Here is an 18010-nt window from a genome sequence, read left to right on the forward strand (position 1 = left end):
TAGGGCGACTGGACAATTCAGGATTCCTACCGCCAAGTGTTCGCAGCAGTGGCGGATTAGTAATGCATCTCGCTGTTGCGTTAAATCGATCACTGCCCTAACAAAATTTATAAAGTGTGGAGCTTTACCACCAGTTAATGGCATGGTAACTGGACGGGAGGTCAGGACTAGGATGTTCTGATGCGATAACTGTCAGAGGCGAGGGAGTGTCTGAAGAAAATTGTTAAAAAAATTCTAAAATTAAAATGTCAATTAAATGTTACAAGAAAAGCTGACCTATGATTGTTGTTTCATGAGTCCTCGTGCCAAATGAAAGATATCTTATAGTCGAGTCCCTGCTAACTTTAGGTCAGCATCCATGTTGTCCACAGTTCTGGCTGTCCGCAATAATGTGAATAAGATATCAGAATAAATATTCACGAAGTGAAAACCGAGACCTCTGCTGCTGGAAGATGCGATGCGGAACGACCACGTTGCCAGAAATAACGTGGACCATTCACCGCAAGTTGACACGGCGATGTCCGTAAACGATCGATGCTGTTCTTCCTGGAGAGGTGACCAGACGTTCTCACCCCTCGGATACGCGAAGTGCCTACCTGCTGCTCAAACTGGCCCGCGGGCCGGCGCGACGCGACTCGGCGCTGGTGTGTCTGTCCGTCCGTCCGCCCGTCTGGTTCGGCTGCTGGATGTGGCCGGCCGACAGTTGCACGACGCACCGGCGGCGGGACGGTCGTCTGCTTGCCCCGCGCACCTTCAGAAATTTCGGCACCGTCGTCGCCCCGCGGCGGGTGAATCGGGAGGCGTCGAACGGTAAATATAGCCATGTCACGGGCCCCATATCAGTGCGTGTACAGTGTTGTCAGTCTGTCGAAGACTGTTCTGAATGACGTGCTGTGCTGTGCATCGTGAGAGTGAGGTGTCTGGTGCTTGCCGCAGACGTCGCCTCCCGTCTTCTGGGGCAAGAAAGAAGAGTTCTGACACCGCTTGTTGTTCTTAGTTGGTAGAAGAGTTCTGTGGAGTTCGTCCGGCCAGTGGCCCCTGCACGCCAAGCACCGGGGTCTTTGGTGGTCCGTTTCTCGACGCGAATGAATCAGCACAGTCAGGGTCGTCACCATGTGGCAGACCGGTGGCATGGGGAGCCACGCGCAGAACAACCCCTGGATGAAGTTGATGGGCATCGTGCACAAGGAGCGACGCCACCACGACTCTGGCGGCGGGACGCAGACGTCGACGACGGCCTCCAACGACAGGACCCTCAACCAGTAAGTAGACCCAGAGGACTGCAACTGCAGAAGTTGAAAGGTGCGTGAGGCAGTTCAGTGACAGCGCGGGTTTGCACGAACGTCACATTTATAAAGTTCTCAAGGGATCGACTTATATTTGTCGCCTTTCCAATATTGTGCTAAGGTAGAGGAATATTTTCATCACATTATATTCCTATAATTTGAATTTAAATAGCATTCTTGTGATCGACTGAAAATCAACACTTGCAATCATAAATGCGATCAAATAGAAACAAATCCGACGACGTACGTTCAGCGCCAAGACCGCCGGCGTGCTCTCTTACAAGTAATTAAGTGGTTGTCCTGGGGGGAGGGGGGGTGGTTGTTCCGTCAAAACTAGGCTTCTCCGAATAGTGCGTGACGTCACAATCATCTGAGTTATGTAGTTCTGTTGGAGCTAAGGTGCCTGGAGGCCAGTATATTTTTCGAGATTACGTCATCATAGGGATTCCCCAATTCTTTATGCGGCCTCGCGGAGTATCCCCCACCCAAACAATCGACAAAATCCAGTAAAAACCCCTCCACTAAATATAAACTTTAGCGGACATCAAATGGACTGGATTCAACTGGCTCAGCATGAGAGCCAATGGAGGGCTCATGTGAGCACGGTAACTGATGTCCAGCTTCCGTACAAGGCGAGGAATTCGTTGTTCTACTGGGCGACTCTTAGCCTCCTCAGGAGGACGGTGTTACATGAATTAGTTAATATCCGTGCAATTAGTACGCTGCGCTGGGGGCCCAGTTACTCGTAAACGCAGCGTAGAGTAAGACTTGTTTTGGTGCCAACTTAAACATGTTTAGAACAGGGCAGAGTTTAAGGGTCGCGTAGGGAACAGGACAGTGCGGACGCACACTGCAGAGTGCGGGCGAGGGCCCACGTTCACTTGAAAACCTACGCCGCTAAATTTAGACTGCATGTATTTACGAGTGTCTACGTTATTTGTTTCTCGGTCCCAAAACTGACTGACCTTGCGTCTTCGCAAGAGGAAAATAGTCACTCGTCCCTGCCGGACAAGCTGTCGTAAGGCAGAGACAGGCGGCAATACGCAAAACGACAGTCATTTAATGATGGTTGATGCTGTACACTGCACAGCGAGGGGTCTGCGGGGACGGAGCTTTAAGATTACACTAGGACGAAAGAAAATTTTTTCCCGTTTTTGGAACGGGTATCAATAACGTGATAAGATTCCAGGTTTCAGGGCGGTGAGACCAAAGATGACTGTTGTCTGTGTTGTAGCGCTGCGTAGTCTGGTAGAAATTCATCAATGTTTCAGACGTACTTCCTGCCTCTGTCAACAGAGCGATGAGCGGCAGAGGCAAGTTCCTTTGAAACGCTGTAAAATTTCTGCAGGCTAACTTTTCATTCTTACGTCTAACACTCTTGGATCCGCGGTTTATCTTCGTAATTCCTTGTGCAACAGAAACATTTTACCTGAAAATGTGTACTCTCCAAATGCTGCATTTGTGGGGCTCAAAGCAGTGTCTTCTCCAAAGACACGTAGCTTGTTGGTCTTTGGCGACATGAAAGAGAATACCAGAGAAGGGTGAATAGGGGAGGCGACCGAAATTCAGTCCAGGTAGCTGGGAAATTTGGGTCCCTAAACCAGATTGTTGCAAAGGATTTCAAATTTTAGCCGCGTTACGTATTTCAAATTTACATCAAAGCGTTTCCGTGGATAGACTAGAAAAATTTAGAAAATCTCAATCAGTTTTTGTTTAATAACGAAGTCGAGATTTGAACTCCATACCTCCAGAATGAGAAGACGGAGTGGTAGCCTCCACACACCTCAGCGCTGAATAATGCAAACGTCTGGCTCAGACACAAAATCAGAAGAAACAGTTGGCTACTAATCGTTTCAGAAAACACGTCTATGAAGCGTCTCAACTCTTTTTATGTCACGCTAGAAGCGAGATCCGACCGAGAGGAGACGAGGATTTCACCGGCAGAGCAGGTCGGTCCTGTCAGGCCAACTCGTCGACTCAAGTTTCCGTGAAAATTGGTGGGGGGGGGGGGGGGGGGCGATTTTCGTACGCGTTTAGTGGGTGTCTTGTCTACACGGATTGACACGTCCTCAGACTGCGGATGGAGGAGACGGTCTTCAGTTACGGTGGAGCTTCGAATGACTTGAGGGTGGTCCCAGGGCTAGCAACTGACCACCGCAAAGAAATAGCGTGTTACAAAATGTTTCGTCGGCCTTGGATTCTTTGTAACGACTTGAACGGGGGAAAATGGACATGGGATCCGGAGCTTGGAAAGTCAAGGTCAAATTGTAAGACTTGAGGTTTTCACAGCGGAGAGTATGAAGATTTCTCTCTTCTGGGTTGTTGCGCTGTGTAGTCTGGTCGATGTTTACCAACGTTTCAGAGGTCATACTGCCTCCGTCATCAGGGCGATGAATATGAAGATTTCTGTCTTCTGGGTTGTTGCGCTGTGTAGTCTGGTCGATGTTTACCAACGTTTCAGAGGTCATACTGCCTCCGTCATCAGGGCGATGAATATGAAGATTTCTGTCTTCTGGGTTGTTGCGCTGTGTAGTCTGGTCGATGTTTACCAACGTTTCAGAGGTCATACTGCCTCCATCATCAGGGCGATGAGTAGGAGATTTCTGTCTTCTGGGTTGTTGCGCTGTGTAGTCTGGTCGATGTTTACCAACATTTCAGAGGTCATACTGCCTCCATCATCAGGGCGATGAGTATGAAGAGTTCTGTCTTCTGGGTTGTTGCGCTGTGTAGTCTGGTCGATGTTTACCAACGTTTCAGAGGTCATACTGCCTCCATCATCAGGGCGATGAGTATGAAGAGTTCTGTCTTCTGGGTTGTTGCGCTGTGTAGTCTGGTCGATGTTAACCAACGTTTCAGAGGTCATCAGAGTATGAAGAGGTCTGTCTTCTGGGTTGTTGCGCTGTGTAGTCTGGTCGATGTTAACCAACGTTTCAGAGGTCATACTGCCTCCGTCATCAGGGCGATGAATGTGACAGAGGCAGTATGGCCTCTGAAACGTTGGTTAACATCGACCAGACTACACAGCGCAACAACCCAGAAGACAGAAATCTTAAAGGTCAAATTCTTTGAGAATAACGATATAAATATTTGTTGGTTTTAGTGGATTACAGGAGGTCAGGTGGGACGAGGGTGGTTCTGAGCCAGCACACAATTTATAAATTCTTCTTTGGAAATGGGAATGCTGATTATCGATTGGGGACAGACATTTTCGTACATAAGGGAATCATATGATCAGCCAAGATGACAGACTCTGTTAGTGATGGAATGTAATATAATACGAAAAGTCGGTGTGATATTATTGTCATAAATATGCGTGCGTAAGCTGAGGGTAAAACTGGTGTTAAATATGACGTAATTCATGATTAAGTAGCCGGTGTATGGCATCAGTTCCTAGATGTCGTGGTTGTTGCTCTGGGCCACCGAAAGGCGATGCTAAGGAAACGAGTATTTCGGTGTTTGGTATGGAGTTATTTAATCACTAGGAGCTGAATGGTGTGGAAGTTTCGGAACAATAACAGGTTAAAGTCCCAAACAGGTTTGCAGCTTTTGAATACTTCGATCGTATTGTGGACATCAGTAGAGTTTTGGTAAAAATTGCGAAGAATTTCAAACTTCTAGCCAAGATCGTTACGAGCCAAAGCCTCGTGAACAATTGTGCTGTGAAGAATGTTCAAAATTGTTGGATGAGAGAAAGGAACCTCGTTAATTGCAGTAGCTGCAGAGTTAAAGCAAAATGAACAGAACTAAAATGCATAATACAAGATGTGAAATTAGTAGAACTTCCAGGAAGAAAAATGGTATTGTCAAGAAGACAAAGCCACCAAGATTGTAACAAACATTAAGATCAAAATGTTGGCTACATTACAGATGCGTTCATGAATTTAAGAAAGTTTACGAAAATAGAATAAACTTTACAGAAATTGAGAACTGCATCGTGTTTGCAGATCTCAACAGTATTTTCAGTCGGTGGGTGAAAGAGATCTGTTAACTCTCGAATGCACACAGAGCTTCCGCTGTTTCACACACTGAAATAAATACAAATGGTCTTTTAGTACCCGAGCATCGCTCTTTGAGGTTGAGTTGACACGACTAATTAACAGGTAATGAGACACAAATCATGAGGCACTGATCAAATATCCCAAGCAGGATTTAATACATTACGTTTGAGGTCCATAAATCTACAAATTATTTTTGGAATAATTGTTATTTATTACCAGATCACAGCAAAGTTTTTTAACTAAAATTCTAAACATGCTAAGCACGTCTTCCAGTGTCCGTAAAATATTCTCTTATTAATTAATCTAATTTGTAAATACCATTAACATTCTCTGCTGTCGAATCTTTTACATTTTCGTCTCTTCGTTGGAATCCATCTTTACACGAAATTGCTTCACCTGTATTAAAATCTAGTAAATAATGTAATAAGCCGTATGATATGGCCCGCGGAATCTATTATGCACAATGCCAATCTCTACCACATTCACTTCCGAATCGAACCCAAATGATCCACGGGAAGCTCTCGAATTGAAGTGAACTGAAATAAACCCAATCACAATATATTAATTAAAGCTGTCGTCATTTCAAATAACTCCAGTACGTAATATCTCTCTTTACATAAATTGGTACACGGTAGGCAGTACATGAAAATCCGTTGCCATATTTGAAGTTAAAAGATCACAGAGCAAATAAGTAACATTCCATAATAGACAGCATGGAGTCTCCTTGATATCACGACCACACAAAATCACGCACGGCGCTGGGAGCATTATCAGCGTATAGGAACATTCACTGACAGATAATGACAACTTAATAACAACCCAGCCTAGTTCAGGAATAAACTCCGACAGTGGTAGAAAGCAACTGAAAAGTAACTTATGTTTTAACAAATAACAGCGAAATCAAACAGCACAATGACATAATCAACATAACCAACAATACTGCATAAGTATGAACATAAGGATTAAATCTACAATAAAAATATTTATTGTTTAAATCTTGTCCGTCTAATCACAATAAATTCTTATTAAATATTAAAATATTACATTAATTAACATTTAAAATATTTAAAATATTAAATGATGTTCTTTATCGAAATATTCGATTTACATTAGACCATCATTTTTTCACGACATGTTTCAGTTCCTAAAAGAACTATCTTAAGGTGTATATAATTATATAAATCAATAATAATATTTAATAAGAATTTATTGTGATTAGACGGACAAGATTTAAACAATATATATTTATTATATCACAATATGACGCAACTTTACAATCTAACAAAAATATTAGCAATCATAAGAAAATAGGAAAACATAGATCCACCCACAAAACGTAACACACACACACACCTACAAAGAAGTAAGGGTGGCCAACTGCTTTCTGGAAAACCTATTTCTCACTTATTTTAATTACAATTACGTTTTAGCAGTAAACAAACAGAAATTTAGTAAACTTACATATATAATGAATAATAATTATTATTAGCCGATAAATAAATTAATTTACAATAATACTCAGCAATCAAAATAAACAGGTATGATAGTCTGAAAATAATATATGCGTGTTGAAACATGCAGCCATATTACTGAACCCACAGTTAAGTACTGAGTAGATAGAAAACATTATTAAAGCTGATTTGTTTTCTTCACCGGTTCATATAAATTTACCGCTACGTTCTGTCCTCAAGGGGTCCATGCACGCTAGTACGCGTACAGGCACCACGAGGTGGCCTCATGACATTAGTTATTTTTCTCAGTAAATGATACGCACGCTGATAGACACACTCGGATTCGCCAAGCTCTCAGACTTACTTACGTGATATGTCTGCGGTTTTCTACAAATCCTGTATTGATCTTACCTGAAGCTGTGAGTGGTTCTTGTCCAGAAAGTCGTTTCTGACTCTTTACCACAAGTTACGATGTTTCACTACGCCAATTTTTCACGCTCCTTACACTTTGCGTGCCACAAACGAGGTTGAAAAAGTTGACCACCGAAAGAACTTCTTCCCAAAATAACGGTCACTGGTCCTGATAATCGCTGGCGCCTCTGGCGGAAAATGGGACAAATGGCTTAACAATCGAACATCGCTGAGACTAGCAGCTGTTGGGAATCGAGGTTTCCCACAGAGACGCCATAAGGCGAACTGCCTCCATCTGGCCTTGACACATTCTTACACAGTTACAACTGCACAGTGCAACACCTGCTCTGACGCATGTATCAACGCGTAGTTGCGCGAATACCTTTCTGTCTGAGGTCTCGCCATTCTGGGATTAAAATCGTCCACGACAGGCGCTCTCGCTCACCGTCCCCACCTGCTTACTGAGCTTCTGAGTGTCGTTTGCCGAACGACAGAACCTCTGCTGTCACAGCGTTCAGGGGACGAAACAGTGGCGTAAACCAAGAGAAATGTCGAGGAAGTTCCAAATATTCCTCTGTTAATTAAGAATCAAATATGATTCAGGAAGAAATGCAACAATCTCGGGGCCAAAACTGGCACACGTCAGAAAGAGATAATATTAAAAGTGTTACTGTACCACAGCATACGAAGTTAATGTAGCGTCAGAATATAATCGCAGAACAGTGCGCGGTATGAAAAATACAGAATAAGTATGCAAAACGCAAGGACCACCGCTGGAGAAGCCATAGCCTACCTCAATGTACACCTCGTGCGCGCGTCACTACGGAACAACGCACCGGCTCTTTTGTCTCCAACAGCATCACAATGCTACCAACTCTGCCTCACTCTCTCAGATAAGAAGTCTTGCGTCACCCTAAGAGTTTTACATAAATCAGAGCAACCTAGCTTCCGGCTTCTAAGCTCCCACGGGCCACGATTTATCCCCAAATTAGCCTCACGCCCCTAATATCTCCCACAAGCAAAGTCTCCAGAAAGGAATCAAACGATTCCGTTTTAACAGCAACGGAAACACCCACGAATATTAAAAACTAAACTACATACACATTTCAAGCATTTTTTTTTACTAGGGCAGTGCTCAACCCCCGTGACACCAAGGGGCCCCCACACAGAAATCACATGCACCCAAAGAACAAAAACTTGGCTTCGAGCCCCACCGAACTAAAACCCTCCTCACCTTCGCTACATCCAGTGAACAGTAGCGAATATAAATCTCTTCCTCGTGTAATTCTCTTCTTCCACCTGTTACTTCTCGTCATTCTGATCCGCATTCCGCATTTCTTTGACGGAACTTCCCGGAATAAGATTCCTCTTCCCTTACAGGTCGAAAATTCTATCAAGCTTTTTGAACGAGTTACCCCTGTAGCGTATTTATTCCGCCCGCCCACCCCTCAAGCCGATGAACGTTTCATCGCCATCGTTTCCAGCGGTACCAACATCTCGGCTTTTCCACCAACCGCCGTGAAATCGTATGAGGTAAGAATCGTAAAAAAAACTAAATAAATGATTTTACCGAGTCGTTATTCTGTACAAAGTAAGAATAAACCACGCTGAGTCGCTTGTAATTCACTTCAGATTGTATTATTTTCCATTATCTTGTCTGAAAACATAAAAATAATTCCACCGTCTATTGTATACGCAAAATGCCTGGTCTATTACATCGCAGCTGGTTGTGGGCAGAGTTATGGGACACATGAAGCAACAGGAGGATGGAGATAAATACACAAAGAACTTCATAATTCGCTGTGTTCACTAAGTTTTATTTGAAAGATAATCCAAGGATAATGAGATTAACGAAGTACAGTCTAGCACCAAATTACCTGAAGGAGACGTACCGTTTGGAGTCGAAGGGGGGATAATATTAAAAACGATGATGGAATTGGATTGGAGGTTGTGGGATGGATTCCACTGACTCAGAATTGGTACCAGTGGCGGCCGTCACGAGGATACGGTCATGAATGTTAAGGGTCTCATCGGGAAGCGTAAATGTCTTCACCAAACAAAGACTGTCTCTGCTCCGTAGAGGTGGTTAGAAACTGCAAGCGGTTGGCCAGAGCAAAATGCCGAGTACGTAACAAAATATGCGTGTTTACTCAGACGCAAGGAAGTTGGTCTCTGAATTGTAAGATTGTTGGTTTATCGGTAAATTAATGGTCAAGAATAACGGGAATATTCGAAGAAACGCTTAACAGCAAAGGATAAAAAACCCAAAACAAACAAACAAATACACCCTCTTTATTATGCAGGTATATAATTCTTGCCAGTTGATGCGTGCAGGTGAAAGGACTGAAAGAACACAAAATTTTCAGCCAACTTCTTGGTTTTCCGGTGTCTTTCTCCCGTCGTGCTATGCTGTGTCTCCACTGTAGAATCCCTGAGCACATGTAAATGTTAGTTGCTTTCATGTTTACTTCATTTGCGTGCAACTGTTTCTCGTTAAAGTAATTTGAGCCTCGCGTGTCTAGTGGATGAAAGTCACGACCATTCCACAAACTAAATACCATGAAGACTACTGGATTTATGTTTAGAGTCAAGAAGGGTGTTTTCTTTTGTCTATAAAAATAAAAGGGTTTGATAAAATTGAGTCGGACATGGAAATAGGAAGCCTCGCTTTGAATCCACGGCACGTAGCGAGTACTCGTTTCTGATTGCTTGAGGGACACACGCGCCACAGACTCCACCTAGTGGCAGTTTTCAGTGTTTCAATAAAGAATATTTCAATGAATTATCGTGGCAAGACTTCGGATAATTAATATTCTCTGGTTTATGTCAATTTATGTTTGTCTTGTAATTGGTGTGTGAATGTTATGAACGGATATTACGCAAGACATTGTCGTCTTCTCTGTGTATTTATTTATAGTTTATTTAACGACGTAAATATATGAACGAAGACTTTCAAACGTTACGCATAACCATCACGTCGTAGTGACTGTATGAAGTACTGCTTTGTGCGTATTTAGAATGTGAGCCGATAGTTCGTACCAGGGTCTAGAACCATAATTAAAACACGTTTCTTTAGAAATTTCCCAGCCTCTTACGGCCATGGTATAGTTTGCAATGGTTCATTATGTTTCATTAAGGGAATCTTGGATTTGTGTGTACAGATGAACTCTGACGTAGTGAGGAATTAAGTTTATTTATCTGATTGATAACAGTAAAGCGAGACTGATTTATACAGTTCACATGCATTCACCTTTATTCTAAAAGCGAAGTAATTTACTGTGCAATATAAGTGTTTCAAAACGATTAATCATCGTTTCTACCTGAGCGCGGATTGTCGTCAAAAGATAAGATTTACGTCGGTGGGTGGGGAGAGAAATTGTATAGGTTGAATAGCAGGTGACGTTTGTACCGAGTGAGCGCTTATAGCACCAATCGGCAGCCGTGGTTTTGTTACTGCCGCATGAGAGCGCAATTTGCAAGAATTTTGTTGCCAACCACTAAAAATCAGACGCGAATTTACCATCATCTGCATGTGGCTGATCTCGCTGTTTTGTTTCGTAGTTTTACTCAGTTTAAAAAGTCAGGTAGAAACCTGTAAACGCATTCCTGATAATTGTTGTTGGCACACACATCGCACAAGCTCTGTCTCATAACTAAATGGTAGAAGCTTCTTTATTTCTGTTCTGTGTTATTTTACACTTGTCGTGAACACTCGAAAGTGCGTACCCGGGTAACTCAGCAGTGTGGTAAGAAGTGAATATAACATTTGCAGAAAATAGTCAAGTATCGAATAGCTTAATAAACCTGGCAGTGTCCACTCTTTGGAAATAGAAACATTGGAAGACCAAAAAAATGATGCTGTAGTGTTGTCAATTGATTCTGACCGGACCTACGCGGATTGAACAATGATCTTGGTAAAGATGGCTTCCTAAGGCAGCTCATAAGATGGCAGCTTCACTGTTGCGCTTACAGAAGTTTACGGCGATGGGAAACTTCTCCATGTTTAGGACGTCCTAAGGAAGTTGCGATGTGCATTGGATCTTCCATGTCTGTCCGTCTGTTCACACGTAACAACTGAAGAATCGCTGACGGATATTCACGAAAAGTGTTTACACATTCCAAATTTAGTCAAAATCTGGCAATAACGGGCATTTAACATAAAGATTTGCATACGACTCAGTGGGGATCGTCTTCCGTGGCGTCCCGGAGTGAGGCATCCCCAGCCTCTCGGTCGGAAACCTGGAAGACTGCCCCCTGAGGTCCTCCGCGATTACGTCGTCACCAGTCATTTGATGGTCGGACGCACTTCTGAAGCCCCTCCGCCATTCGCAGTGGAAAACTTCCGGCGAACTCGCGTCAGACATCTGAAACCATTCATACATTTTCCAACTTCTTTCTGTAGACATTACAAATCTTAAATTTGGTCTTTGACCCAAATGTGTCTCGTCTGGACTACGCATCAAATTTGATTTGAATGACTTTACCTTTGTATGTATTCCTTCTTTTTCTAACGACAAACACTTGAGATTGACAGCAGCCATTTCCTTGTGTTGTTACAAAGCCTGTAAATGTGACTTGTAACGTGAACCATTTCCAGTTCCCGGAGTTCTTATTTGTTTACTTTCACTCAGTTGACAGCTCTGGAATGCAATTATTCTTAGCCTATGTCTGTCATTCTGATCCGCCCACAAAGTGCATTACTCCAGCAAGTCACGGTTTATTGAGCACATTGGAACAGATCAATCGTGGTCGAAGACTGGTCTAAATTTCATGTGTTACAAACTGTTGCTTGCATCTCGTGAGACGTCTTTGTTTCAGCTCTCACGTGACTTACTATGCTCTTGCCGATTGTTCGAGAACGGCTTGAATTACACAACACTACCAACATTTCGGTTTTGTGTTAATAGACTAGACTAAACCAACCTGCAGACCTAAATATTTATTCAGCAGCAGCATTAAATGAAGTCAGTTTAAAGTAATTTCGCGTAATTCAATTCAATTCAATTTATTTAAGTGCTTGGCAATAGCCAAATAAGGCCAATAACAGCCAAGCACTGACAACAACAAAAATAATAAAAGTAAACATTACAATACAAAAACAAACAAACAATGAACTAAATATACAATAAATGTACAATGTACAATTTTAATAATGATAATAATTCAATTCAATTCATTTATTGCATAAGAATTCACAAGTAAATGAGCTAAATAATATGCCTAAGTAATTTAATAATTAAATTAAAATCACTTCAATTATAAACAATACATAGATAACATACAAAATAAAAACAGTAAACAATAAAAACCAGAAAAAAATTACAAAATTAAAAACTCAAAATATGGACATAAGGGAAATATTTAAATACAATAATTTCCTCAGTTCAACTATACATTAAAAGTAAATGGGCTAGATAAAATGCCTAAGTAATAATAATAACAAGAACAAAAACAAATTTACAGACATTTAATTAGGTAACATATTTGTATCTGAGCGACATACTTGCAACATTGATTAAGTTTAAGTAATTAAAATCAACTCTGAGTCAGAAAGGGTGTTTGTGTCAAGTGAAATAAACAACCAGCTACTGTTAGTTTTGTCGTGGCATATTCTGCAGATCAGTCTCACCTCATCGACCCAACTGAGGTAATGGAACAATAATTACCATGTGCGGCTAATTCGCTTGTGCCCAATAATTGTCTTATAATCCGATACCAAGTCACATAACCTCACGTAATTATCCAACGACCATTCTTGTTGCCCACTTTAATTAATTACCTTTTCTCAAAGATATTCCGTGAATTATGTATCGTCGCTAATTAATATTCTTTTATCTGCACAAGAGTTGTGCAGGGTAGGTAGGGTGCATGGATCGATTATTGACAAATGTATTAATCGAATGATTTTAAATTGTATGCCGTTACGTTGGTCATGCTGGTTCCTAGCTCCAGTGAAGTATGGCGTGTTGTGAAAAGTGCGGTTTGCGAGTTTCGTGTGTAACAATATGTTTTCTGGTGTTTCTTTTACGATTTTACAGTGACAGTGTATCAATATTGGAAGTTTAACACTTGTGATTTGTTTATTGAAACAGATATCCAGTGAAGACTTTGGAGGTAAGTTGTAATTTAGGTTTGTACTAATCGCTTCTACCATTCTCTTTTGGGCTTCTAGATTATGGTGTGGGAACAAAGGGCAGGCAACCCGAGATAAATTACACCAGGTTTGTGAACTCTACACAGACCTAATATCACAGAGCATTATGTTTACTTCCTAATGCTCGATTTAATGGTTTCAAACTTTGTTATGAAGAAGTTAACTTATATACTTTGTGTTGAACTTGGTTATTTGAATGTTTCTCATTTTGTTGTTAATAGGAAAGTGGTAATTTAGCTGATATTGCTCTCTTTATCTTCTGTGTGCATAGTATTATACGTTCTGTAATCTTTATTAGTAATCATAATATTAATTCGTGAGAAGAATGGACGTGTGTCATTTTACCGAGGGTCTTGATCTGAAATGACAAAATGTAGACATTTGGATACATTTTTAATTATTTTTGTTCCCATTGGTGGACTAGTTGCATGTGTATAAGATATTTTTTAATATTCCAGACATTACAGAAAACAAGCAGTAATGCGTTCAGAGGTCAATGCTAATTTTATAAACCGATTTGTATTTATGTATGTAATTAGGCAAGTCTTCGCTATATTCTGACATGTAATCGTGAAATGTCTAGCAGCTCACAGGGTCTCAGCTTCTTGCCGTCTGCGCATGTGTGCATGCGCAGACACGTCCGAAACACACAATGCAGTTTGAGGCAGCTCGGTACAAAATGCCTGTAGGTCTTTGAATTCTAAATAGCAGTAAATGAAAGTAAAAGCCAGTGTCAGTCGAGGTATCAAGTAGTGAGGATGTTTATGTGCGTCCTGTCAACCAACAGAGGTCACACAGTGTTAAATCTGTCGTTCGTAGGGGAGATTCGGTGTATAAAAAATTCATCAACCTTACGCGTATAACTCCAGTCGCGTTTAATTATTTACTTTAATTGGTCGGGAAGAAGACGAGGGAACGAGGTAGAAATTACAGAAGGAACATTATAACACAAGAGAAGATGGTAGCCATTTTGAGATTAGATTTGTTGGTATACAGAAACTTGTAACTACTTTGTACTTTGATTTATTCGTGCTAAATAATTGCAGGTACATATATATTACAAAGATTATATTATTTTAAAATAAAAATTAATGGTTTGGATGCGGAATAAAGAGAAAACAAAAAGACGCAAGTGTCTAATGCATTTTGAGGTGTACATAGTTTTGAAATTCTGGTATGGTGTGGTTCTTACAAGGAACGCACTATTTAGGGAACTTTCCATTAATGAACAGGTGAATGAACTGCTACCTGGTGATGGTGTTGTTAAAGTTGGAACTGTATTGGAGTAGTAGTTAGGGAATTGGAAATGTAAAATTGTAACAGGTCCGGCCTCTTCTTCACCAAGGAATCGAATCATGGCAGTGAGAATTATTTCTTAAAATTTTCATTGTTTTAACAGGCGGATCCTTAAAATCTGAAGCCAGGCTACTAGAATAAAGTCCTGGTTGTCTAGTTTTGAAGGTATTTTGCTACTGGCCGTATCTTATTATCTGCTGTCAGTACTTTAAATTCTTAAATTTCATTGCCTAGTTATCAAAGGTGTTGATTGGTAATCCAGTTATAAATGACATACGATCTGCCAAAGACAGACATTTTTTCCTGTTGGATTCTGTTCACGTAAATCAATAGCGTGCGAATTCTGAACGCAAGTCCACTTAGTGCTGCACTGCTTTATTGAATATACCTTACAGACAGATGTTTTATCGCATATTAGAAATGTTGCAGGTTTGCTGTCCACCAAAAGTAAAAGTAATCACAAATATGGCGTACACGTTTTCGATTTACCCGAATTTTTATGCGGATGTGTACGTAGGCTTTTAGCAACTGGTGAGTGCTTCCGGTCACCGTATTGCCAGCTTCGATTACTTTCCTCGGCCATCGAAGAAGTAGCCGCAGGGACTTGTAGAGTTATTTGCTGCTTTAACTGGTAGTTCGCACGAGTGACTCTCGTTATAAGCGAGGGCTGCGTTCCCGTTGATCGTCGCGAATGTCGGAAACTCGTAAAACGGGAAGTGGCCTCTGCGTATTATAATAAATTACGAAAGATTTAATTTCATTTTGCATCAAAGTGTAGCAGATGCAGGAGGCAAGTTTATTACATTTGCTGCTGTAGAGTTTGTCAGAACGTTGGCAACGCGAGTTTAAAAGAATGCTGATTGGGATTGTGTTTATGAGCAGTTATTTAAAATTTCCAGAACCCCGACAAACGAATAATGGCACCCACGGCGGATTTTCATTTACATTTTATGTTATTATTACATTTAGTAATATTTATTGTTAAATTTAGTAACATGTTATTGCTACTTTCAGTAACATTTATTATTACATTTAGTAACCTGATCTTGATGGATGTAGTAAAATGTTCCTTGCTACATTTTCATGTAAGGGGCCGGTTTATAATGTTTTCGTCATTTGACATGGAAGCTGATTTTGATTATACCGCGTAATTATTTATAACGGTGTAACCAAGAGACTGGTCCCGCGCCGTAGCCGCGCGGTCTGAGGCATCATGCTTCGGACCGGCGATACGGAATGCGCGCTGGTTCGAGTCTCGGGGGAGAAGAAATTTTCTCATGAGCTTTCGACCAGTGTATGGGACCGGTGCCAACCCAGCTTCGTGAGGAAATTGGGGAGCTACAATTAGTAGCGTAATCCGGTCAGGAAAACTAGCAATGGCTGGGGGTTCGTCGTGCTGACCACACGTCATCCTATATCTGGTTGGATGATCGTTCACCTCTGCTTAGGCACGTGGACATGAGGCCTTGGCTTTGGCTCTCTGGAGCTGTTACGCCTTTGATTTTAAACCAAGAGACTGTGATACCAACATAACACGTGTTTGAAAGTAAAGATGTCTGTATTGTTAGAAAATGAGGCTGTCCGTACTTCTTCACGCCGAGGACTAATTATAAGCGATTTGTTGTTGTTGTTATATTTATAACAAAGATTTAAATAATGCAAAGAAGAGTAGAAGGAAACACAAGCAAAGTTTATAAGAAAGAAAATAACGCAAGGAACAGAGTGTCATATTTAACACTGTTTTTGTTGCAAGAGGTGAGGGACACTATCACTTTGGAACTGAGGCCGCTGACGGACCCTTTGTCCATCCCCCCCGCATGACACGTGTGTGAATATGGAGTAGCAGCGCAATGATACTAAGAGGGGAAGGAAACCACGTGACAATCAATGCCACTGAGAAGTCGACCGGCGACTGACTCTACCTGAGGCTTTGTATTTAGCGCAGGTTGCGTGTTATGACGTGTTTGTGTTTTCGAGACAACCAGTTTCATTTCGGTTCCGATTATTGTAAACATCTGACCTTAACACGCATGGGAGGCAAATGAGTAAAACATCTTCTTCAAACAAATGCACGTCGATGCGAGGCACCATCTCCTGGAAGTAGGGCGAAAGACGGAACATTTATAACTTTGCGTGACTCCGTCTGTCAAAACAGCTCTGATATTATCGTGCAGCGATCATTCGGTGAATGTGCCGTTCTTTCGCGTCATGGTGAGCTCACCTCCGCTTTGCCACCGTCTTTTGTTCACGAGCGGTGATTATCCGTTGTCCCCGATGTTATTAATAGAAGGAAATTGACGGTTCTGTGTGGCATGAACGATTAGAGTCTGTATCAGGTTTCGATATGAACGACTGCACGTGTGACGTAGTCAGATTTACTGAGCAGCATGCAGTTTTAACATTCCCAAATTTGGTTACTCCATTATTCCATGGAGCCGAGTCCTTCCTCAGATGCCGAACGTTGGTCAGCCACTCTAGAAATTCATGCAACCCTATGGTTCATTACAGAGTTCACAAAAACCCGTCACTGGTCACTGTCCTGAGCCAGATGAGTGCAGTCCATACCGCCCCATCCTATCTCTCTAAGATAAATTTTAATATTATCCTCCCACCTACGCCTAGGTCTTCCCAGCGGTCTCCTCCCTTTAGGCCTCCCAAACAATTATGCAATTTTTTCCATGATCCGCGTCCATGCCTTTTAGAAAATTTGATCAGTTGTAGATCTTTTACGACGGAACCCACACTGATAATCCCCTATAATCTCATTGGCATATGGAGCCAGCCTCGCCTGAAGAATGTTGGATAAAATGTTGTAGCCAGATTCCTCGATAATTATTACAGTCCGTTTATCACCCTTCTTATGAATTGGTTTCCTTCCACTGTTGTGGCATTTACTCCTTTATGCCATATAGAGAAAATAAGTTTGTTTATCTCGGAACACAACGTTTCGCCTCCTGCTTTGATGAATTTTGCTAGAATTTGATCAGTACCCAGAGATTTATAATTTTAAACTTCTCGACAGCAGACTCCATTTCGATATGGCTAGGTTCTGGCACTAATGGCTCAGCCTTATGTACATCTATCTGTGTAATGTCATAAACCCTGTGAACATTTAACATCTGGTTAAAGAAACTTTTCCACCTCTTTGAAACCCTGTGTGGATCAGCGAACAGATAACCATTCTCAACTTTGATAATAATATCTCTAGATTGGTAACTTTTCTTAAATTCATTTATGTCTCTGTATAAATCTTTAATATTTTTATTTCTTTAATTAGTTTTAAATTCGAACGGACGGACAGACAGACAGACATGACCAGCCCATAATGCGTTCTCGCTATGCCCTTTGTGCAAGGAACGTATATTGTTAGCTCGTCAGAGAAAAGAAAACTTGTGAAAATGTTGATTGTCTCAA

General features: G+C 41.4%; 1 protein-coding gene across 2 annotated transcripts in view; it reads left to right on the forward strand.

Annotated features, from left to right (window-relative positions):
* Positions 1 to 688: 688 nt before the first annotated feature.
* Sh (Potassium voltage-gated channel protein Shaker) overlaps positions 689 to 18010 on the forward strand; it is a 349783-nt gene continuing 332461 nt past the window's right edge. Inside the window, exon 1 of one of the 2 annotated variants that reach the window (XM_022062089.2) lies at positions 689 to 1262. In XM_022062089.2, the coding sequence (XP_021917781.1) occupies positions 1114 to 1262 (149 nt within the window). In that variant the 5' untranslated portion in view covers positions 689 to 1113. The remainder of the gene's footprint in view (positions 1263 to 18010) is intronic. The other variant, XM_022062092.2, reaches the window with a different exon arrangement.

The sequence above is a fragment of the Zootermopsis nevadensis genome, unplaced genomic scaffold (genome assembly GCF_977971745.1).
Source record: "Zootermopsis nevadensis isolate Lab colony 2312 unplaced genomic scaffold, Znev_1.0 Znev_ptg000013l, whole genome shotgun sequence".
Classification (NCBI taxonomy): Eukaryota; Metazoa; Arthropoda; class Insecta; order Blattodea; family Termopsidae; genus Zootermopsis; species Zootermopsis nevadensis.